At 38.9% G+C, this 15,522-nt stretch overlaps 1 protein-coding gene across 1 annotated transcript; it reads left to right on the top strand.

Annotated features, from left to right (window-relative positions):
- Nucleotides 1-5,368: 5,368 nt before the first annotated feature.
- On the top strand, nucleotides 5,369-15,173 carry LOC137073054 (uncharacterized). Its single transcript, XM_067441201.1, has 4 exons — nucleotides 5,369-5,723; nucleotides 6,061-6,212; nucleotides 6,493-6,604; nucleotides 11,695-15,173. The coding sequence occupies exons 1-4, from the start codon at nucleotides 5,453-5,455 to the stop codon at nucleotides 13,806-13,808; spliced, it is 2,649 nt and encodes an 882-aa protein (XP_067297302.1). The 5' UTR covers nucleotides 5,369-5,452; the 3' UTR covers nucleotides 13,809-15,173.
- The last annotated feature ends 349 nt before the right edge of the window (nucleotides 15,174-15,522 follow it).

A 15,522-nucleotide genomic window follows, 5' to 3' on the forward strand; every position in this document is an offset into this window, starting at 1 on the left:
GGAAAGCCATGCTGATATTTACTCGAGTTTGATTTCTATGTTTATCCAAAGACTTTTTGTCCATTGCCTTTACTTGTATGCCTACTGTCTTCCTTTTTTTTTTTGGCATTGTTTGCCTTCGCTGACTGCAAAACATGGCACCGTGCATTTTGAATGCTTTTGCTCTTCCTAGTAGGGGTGCACACATGTGTGGGCAGAACCTGTAGGTGGTTGCCTTGGTAGCGAGAGAGTGACAGTCGCCCAAGCCAATCATTTGTTTTGTCCCGAACGAAAATAATTAGCGTGTTTATTGCAGATTAAAAAATCTAGAGTCACTTGATTTTTATACCCTCTTTTTCAGAGTACTTACATTTTAATTATGTATTGACATATAAAGAAAGTTTAAACAAATTTGGACAAAAGTGTTTTAGATCATTCTTACCTACCCTACCTTTAATACTGCTACACATTAGTCCTACTGTCGCGACATTCCCTATTCTGCCTTCTATTAAAAATATAATTTTTATTGAGGTAAAATATAGAAACAAGTATTGCTTAGTGTAAAATATGTTAAGGATTAGCAGAGCGGCAGTCGATTCAATGATACGCTATTTCCTCACAAAAGAGATTTATTTAACATATGTGAAGCCTCTCATCCATTGACATCAATTACAAAAAACAGCTTTTTTCAGCTAGGTTTGCCTTCCAGTGGAAATTTGGCCTTGGTACTAGAGTTAAGCTCCTGAATTGGTTTGGAGCTTAACTCTACAGAACAGCAGCACTCCATGATCAATGTTGCCCCAACTTTAGGTTCCTGACAGAAATTTTCAGTGAACAGTTCTTAAAATAGCTTAATCTTTTTTTTTATTAGTGTAACCATTCTAGGCCACAACCATTTCTAGGGTTTACAAAGAAAGGTGTGAAAAGGGAAAAACATCCAGTATGCGGCAGTCCTCTGGGCGAAAATGCCTTGTTGATGCTAGAGGTCAGAGGAGAATGGGCCAACTGATTCAAGCTGATAGAAGAGCAACTTTGTCTGAAATCTCGTTACAACCGAGGTATGCAGCAAAGCATTTGTGAAGCCACAACACGCACAACCTTGAGGCGGATGGGCTACAACAGCAGAAGACCCCACCGGGTACAACTCATCTCCACTACAAATTGGAAAAAGAGTCTACAATTTGCACAAGCTCACCAAAATTGGACAGTTGAAGACTGGAAAAATGTGGCCTGGTCTGATGAGTCTCGATTTCTGTTGAAACATTAAAGGTGCACTATGCAACTTTCCGTCCACTGGAGGGTGCCTATTCTACACAAAGGCGTTGTTTGATGACACAGTGTGAGCACAGTATCTTGGGACATGTGGTCTTCACCCCACAGCTGGTAGAAAATAGGACTCGGGCAGTAATCATGTTCATGGATGCGGTTATTAACGTTACTGTAGTGTAAAGCAGAGCAGGACTGAGTGTTGTGGAGCTGAACGCGGCCGCTGAAGCGATTGTTATACACACACGGCTCGCGAGTACCGGGACTTTTATTATGACGGGACGGGACACATTCGCTGGGCGCCCGCACTTCCGCTTTTTCCGTTCATGAGTATGAGGTAAAGCAGCTCTGTTTATCATATTAGATACATTTAAGTGTGTTTAAAATTATGTTATGGCGTTACTCTGTGCGTTTGCTTGGTGCTGCTGTGACATCTTCACACTGCTAAGAGAAAAGCGCTTCTGCAGAATAAAACCGAGGGTAAAGCAGATATGACGCGATTGACAGGCGACGCTCAAACGCTATGCTGACACGTCCTGGTCCTTAGTTAAAATAGCAATTTTCTCACAATTTACAAATAGTTGAAAACATTTGGGATATTGTAAGTACTCAAATGAACAAAATATATAACACTGGCCTAGTGTTTTTTGGATATTTTACTGCAAAAATACTACATAGTGCATGGTGTAATGGTGTGGGGGATGTTTTCTTTGCACACTTTAGGCCCCTTAGTGCCAATTGGGCATCCTTTAAATGCCACAGCCTACCTGAGCATTGTTTCTGACCATGTCCATCCCTTTATGACCTCCATGTGCCCATCCTCTGATGGCTACTTCCGGCAGGATAATGCACCATGTCACAAAGCTCGAATCATTTCAAATTGGTTTCTTGAACATGACAATGAGTTAACTGTACTATAATGGCCCCTACGGTCATCAGATCTCAACCCAATAGAGAATCTGTGGGATGAATTTTGGCATTTTGGTGTGAAAAACTAATTACAGCTTTCCCAGAAAGCTCATGGCAGTATTAGATTAAAAGGGTGCTTCTACTAAATACTGTGATATTTCAGTTTTTCTCTTTTAATAAATCTGCAATTCAACAATTGTCAATGTTCCACAAATGTCAACAATTCTGCGTTTTTCTGTCAATATGGGGTGCTGTGTGTACATTAATGAGAAAAAAAAGAACTTAAATGATTTTAGCAAATGGCTGCAATATAACAAAGAGTGAAAAAATGAAGGGGGTCTGAATACTTTCCGTACCCACTGTGCATGTATATATATACATTACAAGTAACTTGAGTTACGTAATCAGATTACTTTTTCAAGTAACTACTTTACTTTCACATTTATTTAACTGAAAGCTCTCTTCTCCCCATGTTGAGAAAAATCGAGATTAAGTGCAAACATGATGGTTATTGTAGTTCTAGACTAAATGAGAGCACTTACTCATCTCACATGCACAATAAAGATTCAGTCTTCTTCTTTCGGCTGTTCCCTTCAGGGGTCGCCAAAAAGAATCATCTGCCTCCATCTAGTCCTATCCTCTGTATCCTCTTCTTTCAGACCGACTACCTTCATGTCCTCCTTCACTACATCCATAAACCTCCTCTTTGGTCTTCCTCTTGACCTCCTGCCTGGCAGCTCTATTTACCAATATATTCATTCTCCCTCCTCTGAACATGTCCAAACCATCTCAACCTGGCCTCTCTAAATTTGTCTCCAAAACATCTGACATGTGCTGTCCCTCTGATGTACTCATTCCTGATCCAATCCATCCTGTTCAGTACAATCTTTTTAGGCCAATGGTTCTCAACCAAGGTTGCCTCCCCAGCCAGGTTAGGCTACATCTAAGAACGTAACCATATATTTCACCATCTATGTTAACTACACTCTAAAAAATAATTCAGTGGCTTAGTAAATATCACAGTAATAATTAACTTTATTAACTTAATAAAATCTCTCAATATCATTTACTTGATGGTTTTAGTTAAACATACCAAAATAATTGACTAAAAATCCAACAGTTAATTTTGTCTAAAATGTATAGTTATATTTAAGTTTTTTTCACTAAAATAATTTAGTATTCAAATAACCAATTATTTATTTTAAATATACTTAATACATTTGTGAAATTTATTTCAAAATATTTGAGAATGGAGAATTAAACCGATCCGTTTTAAGAACCACAAATATTACTTAATTAAAATCAAGATTATCAATATTTAACACACACTGAAGAAATTGAGTAAATTTACTCGATTAAAACAATGCACCCCTCCCCCACCCCCTGACGTGACGACAGCTCGACGGTTGAGTGAGTGCGGATATTTGAATTCTCCTCAGTCACCCGAGCAGTTTCTTTCTTCTTCTCAGCGTTGCAGAATTGGGGCATTTCCTCTCTGAAATTCAGGTTTGTATGTTTTTTTTTAAAATCTATATAATCATTACTGTGCTAAAAGGCATTTTATTTAATTCAAAACAACATACAGGGACAGTGTGAGTCACCTTAAGTTAACGTGTGGCGTTGGTCTTTGAAACGCCTGCTGTGTTGCTCAAAACACACAACTTTATTCGTAAAGATAATGAATATAATGAATTTGGATGATAAAATCTTATTAAAAATGGGCACTGTTTGTTTATTATCAGGTTATGGAGTCTGGCGCCTCGCAGCATCTTTCAGCTACAAATGCAGGACAGCGGTCTCAAGTTCAAAGTCCACCCGCAGACCGTTACGTTAGTCCATCTGTCCGCTGATACGGTGGAAATGGGATGACAGACCGGTTGATTACACTTGAATTACTTTTAAATGTTTAATTTTTACTTCTAAAATGTTTGTTACATGAGTTTAAATGTTGTAAAATAACTGTTATTCTTTACATGTCAAAACAGTAGCCTAATATATGCTGTAACGTTATTGCTGTAACTTACTCGTCGACAATAAAGGCCATGTCATGTATAAGTGTGTTTGTGTGGACTGTGGAGTATTTTACAAAGGTTTAGAGGAAATTAAAGTTATACTATACAAGTTAGTAATACTCATAAATAAAAACAGTTCATATTAGTCATAAATATTGGTTTTTAAAATGCTTTTTACCCAATTTTTTCTACTCAATTGAATTTGCTAATGTAACAAATGCAGTTACTCAGATCTACTTAATTTTTTTTCTTACATTTACTCAGTTCATATAGTGTCTATAATTGATTTCACTGCTTTAAAATTTACTCAATTTTTTTAGTGTAAAAATGTTTCACCAAAAAAATTGAGTAAATCATAGTATTAGTTTTTAGAGTGTATAGACCTGATATAGTCTGGCTATGAGTAATCCAAAATAATTTTGCCAAAATTACTTACAAGAAGTAGCCTATATGATATTTCATCATGTAAGCAAAGTCAACAGTAATTATGGTGTTTGATTGAATTTCTTTATCATGTTCATGTTCTAGATGTGGCTTGTGGTTAGATGTCTTCATTTACACTGATAGTCCAGATTTGGCCTTGATTTAGTCTAGACGTCAGGGCTGTATTTGGATGGAGCCTATTAGATATCTTTTAAATGCAAAATTGCTTTCTGGGTCAGCTAACTTCTAGGGGGCACACGTCTTCAAATCATTTAAATTTAGTTATATATTAACATAATGTTAATTAAAATGCTAAAAACTAAAATATTAAGAACAAGTACAACATTAAACTGACATTTTAAGTATGCAATTTAAAATAAAATTAACTTGTGAAACTTTTTAACATATCAAGTTGTTGACTTTGCATAGTTATTGATAGTAATATTAATAACCTTTCAAGCTGGGACCGAGATGGATCTTGTGCATGTTGCCCAATTAGGTCCCACCTAGAGGAAATCCTGTATGAAATCCATCTGGGCAATTAACATGGGGCCATTATGGAACCCACAGACAATCCTATATGGGGCCAATTTTTCAGCTAATTTAGTACCACATTGGGTATGAAGTATAGGTCTATTTTATATAGTGCATTTGATTAATTTATAGACTTAACCACTTAAGATGACTACAATGCTTCAGAATGTGTCAAAACAAACCGCAAACCTTTTCTGCAGTCTATAAATAATTTTTTTTAAACATTCAGTGCGGAAGTACCGCCCTCTTCTGGACGTGTAATTCTCGTTGACTCTGTCAAAGGGACCAAAACGTCTGCTCCATTAAATAAAAGTAATCCGAAGCGCGCCATGCCGGATGCGAGCCCTGAAGATTATGATGGGTTTCAGACCCAGTTCACAAACATAATGGAAACAATATTACAGAGCGCTGTCAGGGAAGCGACAAAACTTTATGAGGGCACTTTGCAGCGCTTGAAAGCGGAATTGGTGCAGCTGAGACAAGAGATTGTCAACACAAGGACAGGTGATTCATCCAGCCAAGACACAAAGGGATTCACTGGATCTGGGAGTCAGAGGAGTGCCGGTGTCCCCAAACATCGTGATGTTGCCGTGCAGTGTGGTGGGTCTTTTTTTTTTCTTGTAAGCTAACGGTGTGTGTGTCTTGGTTGCGGCGTTCAATAAACACTTCCTGGAAAATTATAACGACTTTTAACGGCTTAGACGAAGTCAGATGGTGATAAAGCCGGAATTTCTTTCTTTTTAACTCTCTATGGAATTATCTTATATAATCATTCTCATAATCATTTGTAGCGTAATGTATACACTGCAAAAAGAAAAGAAAAAAGCTAGACTAAGATGTTTTTAAAATGTGTTTTGTGCACTTTTCTACTGGGTTTTCTTCAAGTTTTCTTCAAGTTTACTTGTTTGCTGCTCTTTTTTTCGTTTTCATTTGTCAGAAAAGCCCAGTTTGGTTGACCAGGGATGCAGCCCACTTGAGTTTACAGGACAGCGTCTTAGTGTGGCAGACATTACGAGTGATAAACTGACAGATCTTTGTGCCAGTGAGGATGGGAGCAGACAGCTTGCATTGCTTCTTATCAAACAAGAGGTAAGAAATTATAGGCCAAGACGCAGAATCGATGTTTACTCATTCTGGTTCTCTTGTCCCTCCTTCCTTCCTCCTCTTTTTCTGTTTTGCCTATCAAATGAAGTTCACACAGACTGAGGTCACACACACATGTAAAAATTGTATGTAAGGATTTTTGCCAGTTAGGGTTGAATTTAATTTCTAACTCATCCAGTGCCTGATGAAAACTTCATATTTGATCTTCATGATGTGGATAATCTTTTAATGCTGGCCATTTTATGATTTTATGTTTTGTCTTCAGCCTCAAGAGGCTGAATGTAACAACTACGCTCCAGGATACTTTCTACTGAAGCAAGAAGGTGCTGAGCCAATACTGGTGCGCAAAGAGCCAAATAAGGACACCATAGAAAGGGGTATACGAGTCGTTCACAAATTTGACTGAACAATACGAAAATATTCTTATATGTTTTGCAGTTCTCTCATATTTTGAAAAAAATGAATCATCATATTAGAATGATTTCTGAAGGATCACATGACACTGAAGACTGGAGGAATGATCCTACAAATTCAGCTTTGCATCACAGAAATAAATTATCATTTAAAGTATAATAAATTGAAAACCAATTATTTTAAATTGTAATAATATATTATTTTATATACACATATATAAAGGTAAAAATGTGCATACTATTCTTTTTTTACCACTATGTGTGTGTGAAGAGAAAACATTATACCTTATAAGGCCTAATATGGATTTCTCAGAAACAGAAACAGTTTCATACTTACTGGGAGCCCAAACAGACATCGCCTGCGCAGCTGTCATAACATGCATGGAATTGTTATACTCCACCTAAAATAATGACCAATCGTTGTGTTACTAGGTATATAGCTCTATTTTGCAAGTGAAACCTGGAGAAACTAATAGAAAGATTTCGCCACTGGGTGGCGCTTGGTTAACATTCATCATAGGAGATGCTTCCTCAGGCTCAACATTGAAACCTTTGATGGCGATAGCATTTTAAAGCCGCACTTGGCTACTTTTGCTCTCGGGGTCCCCCTACAGTTTGGAAAAAATAATGTCCTCAACTACTGTCGTAAGATCTGTCATCCTACAACAGGGGATGCCATCGCGCGTGCATTTGTTGACATGACAACCCTGATAGCCCTGAACTAGTGATGCGTGGCTCGTCTCATAACCTGCGGACCCCGTATGTCTATTTAATGGTCGCGGGTGCGCGGCGGGTTGTAAAAATATATACAGTGGTGCGGTGCGGGCCAAATAACTTCATAAAAGCGTCCCGCGGGTTGGTGCAGCACTAACAGTTCCCCTGAACACTGCAAGAGGAGTTCAGAGTTCTTCTGGCGTCGCGTGTGAAATGTCTTCATCCCAGGTAACGTTACAGTCAGTGGCATGTTTCAGCATGTCATATATAATTTCATGGGTTTTATTTTTTTCAAACGTCAAATAATCACGATGCTCACGTTTACAAGCCAGCGTCATTATAGTAGTCTATTGGTTACCGTTTTACAGAATCTATATGATACTTCAGTTCAATGTTTGAGTGGTAGGTAATCACGTAACAAGCCTGACAGCATCGGTCGGGCACGCCTCCTTCAGCTCACGCCAACGAGCAAACGCTGGTCCAATGTTGATCCTCGTCCTGCCATTAATCCCATCACTTTTGCGTTTCCTCTTATTGCTTTCCTCCAACAAAACCTTTTCTTTCTTATTTGTCTCTGCTGCGGACATGACTATATTATCCGACGAACAAAGTTGCACGTCCGAATTTAAGGAAGTGTGGGTGTTGGTGGAAGTGACGTATATGCCGTAAAGCTGTCGAATTTTGTAGTTCTTTTTGTTCTCGGGTTACTAATACTACCCGAAACCCGAAGTTTAAAAGTACGATTAAAAACGATACAGACCCCATCAGGCTATGGCAGACATGTCATTCAACCTATTGTAAGTCGATTTATCATCACAAGAGTCTTAAAAAATATATTATGAAGGTTGAAAAGTTACCTAGTGCTGCTTTAATAGTTGGCAAATATATTTTGCCCTGAACTGTTATATTTTTTCCCTTTTCTAATTCGTGGATTAAATTAATTAAAATGTGTAATGCATTTTTATCGCGCTCGCCATGGTGGCAATAACTCATTGACAGGTTGTAGCCTAGACAGAGGTGGTGCTACAAAATGAAACAAGACAGCCAATTAAAAGGATCGCTCTACTAAACAGGCTTTAAATGGCAGGAGACATTGTGCACTAGCCTGACAAGCCAGACCCACATCAAGATGTTTGGTCTGGAAACTCACCATAGACAGGGCTCAATCCGAGGGGCGGGATAAACGGTTGTCTTTCAAACTCCCTCTGCACGCGATAGGATAGCGCTACAACCAACCAGAGCAACGAAGGTGAAACAGAGCTTGTTGATAGATTAAACATTCGCCGTATCCGGTCAGCAATACTCCAAACACATCTTCCCTTTTTAAGAATAACTTCAGTGCCGTTCTTTGTTCTTTTCTCAGAGAAAAGCTTAACTCCAAGTCTTCCAGAATCGCAGTCAATGCTGATTCGAAAGACCGCTGCCGTTCGCCAGTTTCTGTGTTTACTAGAAGCACGCAAACGCAACTCGGCTGTCGTCATTATGGCCCCGCCCACCGACTCTATACACGATGTGATTGGCCCGGCAAGAGTTAGGGGAATACAGCTCAGAAGGGTATTGAGAGTTGCTAGACGACACTCGCGGGCAGATTAAATTTGCTGCCACTAGGGTGCGTCTAGATTTCTAGGCTAATTGTGCACATCAATACAGGCAAAGCAACGAATTAATATTATTCAGCATATCATAGGTTTTTACACGCACAAAAAAGAATAGATGTTTGTAATCGTTAACAAGTAACTAATTTAATTACACATTTCTTGTGAATTTAAATGACATTACTCTGTTACATGTAACTAGTTACCCCCAACACTGATTATTATTAAAATGTAAAATTATGGTTTTCTATTTTAATTTACTTATTTATATACTTATTAAAATATAATTTATTTCTGTGATGCAAAGCCGAATTTTCATCAGTCATTACTCTTCAGTGTCACATGATCCTCCAGAAATCATTCTAATATACTTTTTTACAACCCCAAATCAGAAAAAGTTGGGACAGTTTGGAAAACGCAAATAAAAAAAGAAAGTAGTGATTTCTAAATTTATTTTGACTTGCATTTCATTGCAGACAATATGAACACAAAATATTTCATGTTTTGTCTGGTCAACTTCATGTCATTTGTAAATATGCATCCTTTCCTGTCATTCAGACCTGCAACACATTTCAAAAAAAGTTGGGACAGGAGCAATTATGGGCTAGTAATGAGGTAAAAGGGTTAAATAATGATGTGATTTGAAACGGGTGATGTCAACAGGTGATTGAAATCATGATTTGGTACAAAAGCAGCATCCAAGAAAGATCTAATCCTTTAGGAGCAAAGATGGGCCGAGGATCACCAATTTGCCAACAAATACGTGAGAAAATTATTGAAATGTTTAAAAACAATGTTCCTCAAAGAAAGATAGGAAGAGATTTGGATATTTCACATTCAACAGTGCATAACATAATTACAAGATTCAAGGAATCTGGAGGAATTTCAGTGCGTAAAGGACAAGGCTGCAAGCCTAAGCTGAACAACCGTGATCTCTGATCCCTCAGGCGGCACTGCATCAAGAATCGTCATTCATCTATAAGCGATATCACCACATGGGCTCAGTCAGGACTACTTTGGCAAACCTTAGTCAAGTACCACAATACGTAGTTACATCCACAAATGCCAGTTAAAACTGTACTGTGCCAAAAGGAAGCCTTATGTTAACAGTGTCCAGAAGCGCCGTCGACTTCTCTGGGCTCGGAGGCATCTGGGATGGACCATCACACAGTGGAAATGTGTACTGTGGTCAGATGAATCAGTATTTCAGGTATTTTTTGGGAGGAATGGACGCCGTGTGCTCCGGACCAAAGAAGAAAAGGATCATCCAGACTGTTACCAGCAACAAGTCCAAAAGCCAGGGTCTGTCATGGTATGGGGTTGTGTCAGTGCCCTTGGCAAAGGTAACTTGCACTTCTGTGAAGGCACCATTAATGCTGAAAAGTACATAGAGATTTTGGAGCATAATATGCTGCCTTCAAGAAGATATCTTTTGCAGGGACGTCCATGCATATTTCAACAAGACAATGCAAAACCACATTCTGCACACATTACAAAGTCCTGGCTGCGGAGGAAGAGGGTACGGGTACTTGACTGGCCTGCCTGCAGTCCCGACCTGTCTCCAATAGAGAATGTGTGGCGCATTTTGAAGCGCAAAATGTGACAACGAAGACCCCGTACTGTTGCCCACCTTAAGACTTGTTTGCAGGAAGAATGGGACAAAATTACACCTGAAACACTTCATCAGTTGGTGTCTTCAGTCCCTAAACGTCTTTTAAGTGTTGTGAAAAGGAATGGCAACATTACAAAGTGGTAAATGCTTTACTGTCCCAACTTTTTTTGAAATGTGTTGCAGGTCTGAATGACAGGAAAGGATGCATATTTACAAATGACATGAAGTTGACCAGACAAAACATAAAATTTTAGAAATCACTTATTTTTTATTTTATTTGCACATTCCATACTGTCTCAACTTTTTCTGATTTGGGGTTGTAATACTTAATTATTATCAATGTTAGAAACAGTTGTGCTGCTTAATTAATATAACTTAATATTACTCAGTCCTTATATATTTTTGGAACCTGTGATATATCTTATCTTGAACTTTTTATTAATCGACAAATCCTAAAATGTTTATAGTAAAGATTTATATATAAATCTTTACTATAAATATTTTATGAATTTAACACATCCTTGCTGAATAAAAGTATACATTTATTGAAAAAAAAAGAAATAAACAAACAAAAAATACTGAGCCCATACTTTTGAATGGTAGTGTATATTGTTATAAAAGGTTTCTATTTTAAATAAATGCTGTTCTTTTTATATTAAAAAAAACTTAATTTTAGTGTCCTTGTTACATGTACTTACTATAGTAATAACTTTAAACTGCATAATTAAATGCAACTAACCCTCAACCAAACCCTAATCCTATTCTAACCCTATAGTAAACACATGTACTTAATTAATATGAAGCAGTACTTAAATATATAATTACACTGTAACAAAGACACCTTCAAATAAAGTGTAACCAAAAACGTTTTATTCATTAAAGAATCCTGAAAAAAGTATCATAGGTTATAAAAAAATTTAAGCAGCACAAATGTTCCCAACATTGATAATAAGTCAGCATATTAGAAGGAGTTCTGAAGAATCATGTGACACTGAAATATTGATGAAATCCCTCCATCCTACCCCAAGCACTGATCTGTTGAGAATTCAAGCAGTTCAAATATCAAAAATGCACAACTTGTTATATCCTTTTTTTCTCCTTATTTTCTTTTATCTTCACCTCTATATTCACAGTTGTGATCCCACCATCATTTCAAACAATAACCAGGCACCATAGCAGCATTCAAGGAAAGTCTCCACCATCAGTGATTCCTTCCTCCTGTAGTCGCAGAGTGGATTCCTGTGGTCACAAACCAAATCAGACTATACAACCTATCCAAGGTACATCGGAAAAAACATCGGAAAACATTGAAGGCTTGTCTTCCCAAAACAAAAGACAAAATTGCAGTGCATCAGCACAGGCATCCAGCACTTCAGTACTTGCCAGTTCAACTCAGACTCCTGCTCCTACTGTTAACTTATCTGTGCCAATGATCGAGCTGTCTGGTGCTCCATCAATTCCTCAAGCCAAGTCAACAGCATCATCAGTTCACCGACGACCAAACCCAAATCCTCAAACATCAAACCAGACAGTTGTCCCTCAGAAACAGGGGTCAAATATCTGTCATCCACTGCAAAACACCTTCCTTTCCCCTGTTCCTCCAAGCCAAGTCTTAGCAACGGAACCTCATTCCTCCAAACAATGGCATCAAGCATCAGTTACAAATACAGAGAAAAGTATTTCGACCATTGCCATGCTAAACAAAGCCACCGAGCCACTAACCCAATCTCAACTCATACAATCACCATTCTTTCCACCACAAACCATCAAAACTCCAGACCAAGAGATGCCCCCACAAGTACATGCTGCCGTACCATCAGGCTATGTTTCTGTCACACCAAATGCACCTTCAGCGGTCCAAGATCGGATTCTTTCAACCAGTCTTGTTCCACCGCAAGCCCAAGTTTTTGCATCACCACAGGTAATGCCAGCACATTCTGCAACTTCAAGACCACCGTTCCAGTTCCCTTTGGTGCTCCCACACAATCCGACTCAATCGACACCACCTTCTTATCTTCCAACACACGCTCCATTTATTTCTCCTCACCTTCCAGTTAACGCAGTTCATGGATCTGTCTCCCTTAACCCACCTCAACCTCCTCTTACACATTCTCAGTATCCAACACAATCCAATCAGTTCTCCTGTTCTTCAGACCAGATGTTTCCTCCACCCGATAATACGGCAGGTTTGCTTGAATCTCTTGATACTTTGCATTTGCACTCGTCCATTATGATGACGCCACAAGAGGCCCCGGAGCAGGCACCCATGCACCATTTTCAACCGTCTGGGCAGCTTGCGCCTCTGCTAACACTTAAGGAGCAACAAGCCGTCGCTTCCGCTAACATTGTTTTAAGTCAAATGCCAGTTCTATCTTCAGAGACCCCTGTGTCTTCAGATGACAACTTTGAAGGAGACCTACCGCTGTCCCCATGTTTCAGTGCAGAAACCACAGATAGAAATGATAAAGACCTCTCGGAAGATGAAGACACTCCCACACTCCAGTCTAGACTGAGAAAACAGAGAAAGTTTTTCTCCAGATGCAGACAAGGCGAGGACAGCACAGTCATGGTCATCGATAAGAGGCTGGATCTGGAGCAGAACAACTCCAATAACGAAAGTCGAGCCTTACTGAAACCTTCGAGCAAAACGTTGCAGAGAAATACTGAGTGCCCCGATTGTGGAAGGGTCCTCAGCAACGCATCTGCCTTGGAGAACCACATGAGACTTCATACAGGAGAGAGACCTTATAACTGCTCCCAGTGTGGAAAGGCGTTCCCTAGTGTACGGGGCCTTAACCGGCACGTGAAGGTCCATGCAGAGGAGAAACGGTATCAGTGCGAAGAATGTGGGAAGAGTTTTGTTTACCACTTTACCCTTACCAAACACCAGCTAATTCACTCTGGAGAAAGGCCTTTTCCTTGTAAAATCTGTGGAAAGAGGTTTTTGGCCAAGGCAGACCGCGCTACCCATATGCGTATGCACACCGGAGAGAAGCCGTTCTCGTGCACACTTTGTGGGAAGAAGTTTAAACATAGGGTTGCTTTGAATATGCATATGCAGGGCCATAGAGGAGAGAAACGCTACATCTGCCCCCACTGTGAAAAAGGATTCGTGGATCTAGGTAATTTTAAAAGACACAAACTCATCCACACAGGGGAAAGACCGTTTGAGTGCAAAGAATGTGGGAAACGTTTCACTCAGTCAGCTCATCTCAAGAAACATGTCAACACACAACATGTTACATAAAGTCATTAGATTGTTTACAAAGCAGTTGATATATCGTAGATACCTATTCTGTTACGGAAAATATAATTTTATTAGGCCTGATTTTAAAAATCATTTTATGGAGATTTTATATTTTTTATTTTTAAAAGACAAAAAGTAAATAAAAGTTTATATTTTTATATTTTAACTGCATTTATGCATATGTGCAGTGCTTCAAAAGTAATTTGTTTTTAAATATGAAGTAAAATGTGAATATTTTTCTTTTCTTTTCTCAATGTGAAACTTGTATACTGCCAAGAATGTTGTTTAATAGTATCTTGAAGAAATTTAATAATCTAGTATATGATTTGCTGTATTTTTTCTGTTTGCTTGGTTTTTATTTTTATACGTAACTTTTTACATTTACATTTTTGTAATTCAGTTTTTGCCATGAAGATAGCCACAGATGCTGATATAGCATTAAATGAAACTATACTTAGACTGAATGCTGCCAAGTGATACTTGGATTTTTTTATAGTCACTTTTCTAGTGTCTGCCCTAATATACACAGATCAGGCATAAAATTATGACCTATAAAAGTCCCCCTTTTGCTGCCAAAACCGTCCAGACCTGTCGAGGCATGGATTCCACTAGACGGCGTGCTGTGGTATATGGCACAAAGATGTTAGCAGCAGAACCTTTAAGTTCTGTAAGTTGCGAGGTGGGGCCTTCATGGACTTCCCCAGTTAAGCGACAGACTAATCACGTGATGTAAAATACAACGTGATTCATCAGACCATTCCACCTTCTTTCCATTGCTCCATGGTCCAGTTCTGATGCTCACACGCTCACTGTTAGCGCTCTCGGCAGTGGACAGGGGTCAACATGGGTATCCTGACTGGTCTGCAGTTATGCAGCCCAATACGCAACAAATTCACTGTGTATTCTGACACCTTTCTGTCAGAACCAGTATTAACTTCTTAAGCAATTTGAGCTACAGCAGCTCGTCTGTTTGATCGGACCAACCTTTGCTCCCCACGTGCATCAATGAGCCTTGGTCGTCCATGACTCTGTTGCCGGTTCACCACTGTTCTTTCCTTAGACCACTTTTGAGGACTTTTTTTTAACCACTGCAGACCAGGAACACCCCACAAGAGCTGCAGTTTTGGAGCTGCTCTGACCCAGTCATCGAGCGACCACAATTTGCCCCTTGTCAAACTCACTCAAATCCTTGCGCTTGCCCTTTTTTCCTGCTTCTAACACATCAACTTTGAGGACAAAATGTTCTCTTGCTGCCTAATATATCCCACACACTAAGAGGTGGTGTGAGGAAGAGATAATCAGTGTTATTCACTTCACCTGTCAGTAATAATTTTATGCCTGATCTGTGTGTGTGTGTGTGTGTGTGTGTGTGTGTGTGTGTGTGTGTGTGTGTGTGTGTGTGTGTGTGTGTGTGTGTGTGTGTGTACAAATTGAAACATGGAGAGTGAATTTGAACTTTGTAACTGAATAAGTGTCACGTATTACTGTTTGCAAAACAAATGTGTCCTAAAAATAGGTAATCTAATAAACATGATATTTGAATCATATATGATTAATATGACTGTAGTATGACAGACAAGAAAAAGCAGACAAGAAAAAGTTAAATCAAAAGTAAAAAGTTAAGCAAATCTTTTCAACCACAGGGTGGCGGTGTAATCTTATGTGATGACTGTCTAAAACGCTGTTCACAAACCTTTTTAAAAAAAACTTTAAA

The sequence above is a fragment of the Pseudorasbora parva genome, chromosome 4 (assembly GCF_024679245.1).
Source record: "Pseudorasbora parva isolate DD20220531a chromosome 4, ASM2467924v1, whole genome shotgun sequence".
Lineage (NCBI taxonomy): Eukaryota > Metazoa > Chordata > Actinopteri > Cypriniformes > Gobionidae > Pseudorasbora > Pseudorasbora parva.

Coding starts and splice junctions, on each gene's coding strand:
- LOC137073054 (XM_067441201.1), top strand. CDS start 5,453: ATGCCGGATGCGAGCCCTGAAGATTATGATGGGTTTCAGACCCAGTTC. Junction 5,724..6,060: donor TGATGTTGCCGTGCAGTGTG/GTGGGTCTTTTT, acceptor TTCATTTGTCAG/AAAAGCCCAGTTTGGTTGAC. Junction 6,213..6,492: donor TGCTTCTTATCAAACAAGAG/GTAAGAAATTAT, acceptor TTTTGTCTTCAG/CCTCAAGAGGCTGAATGTAA.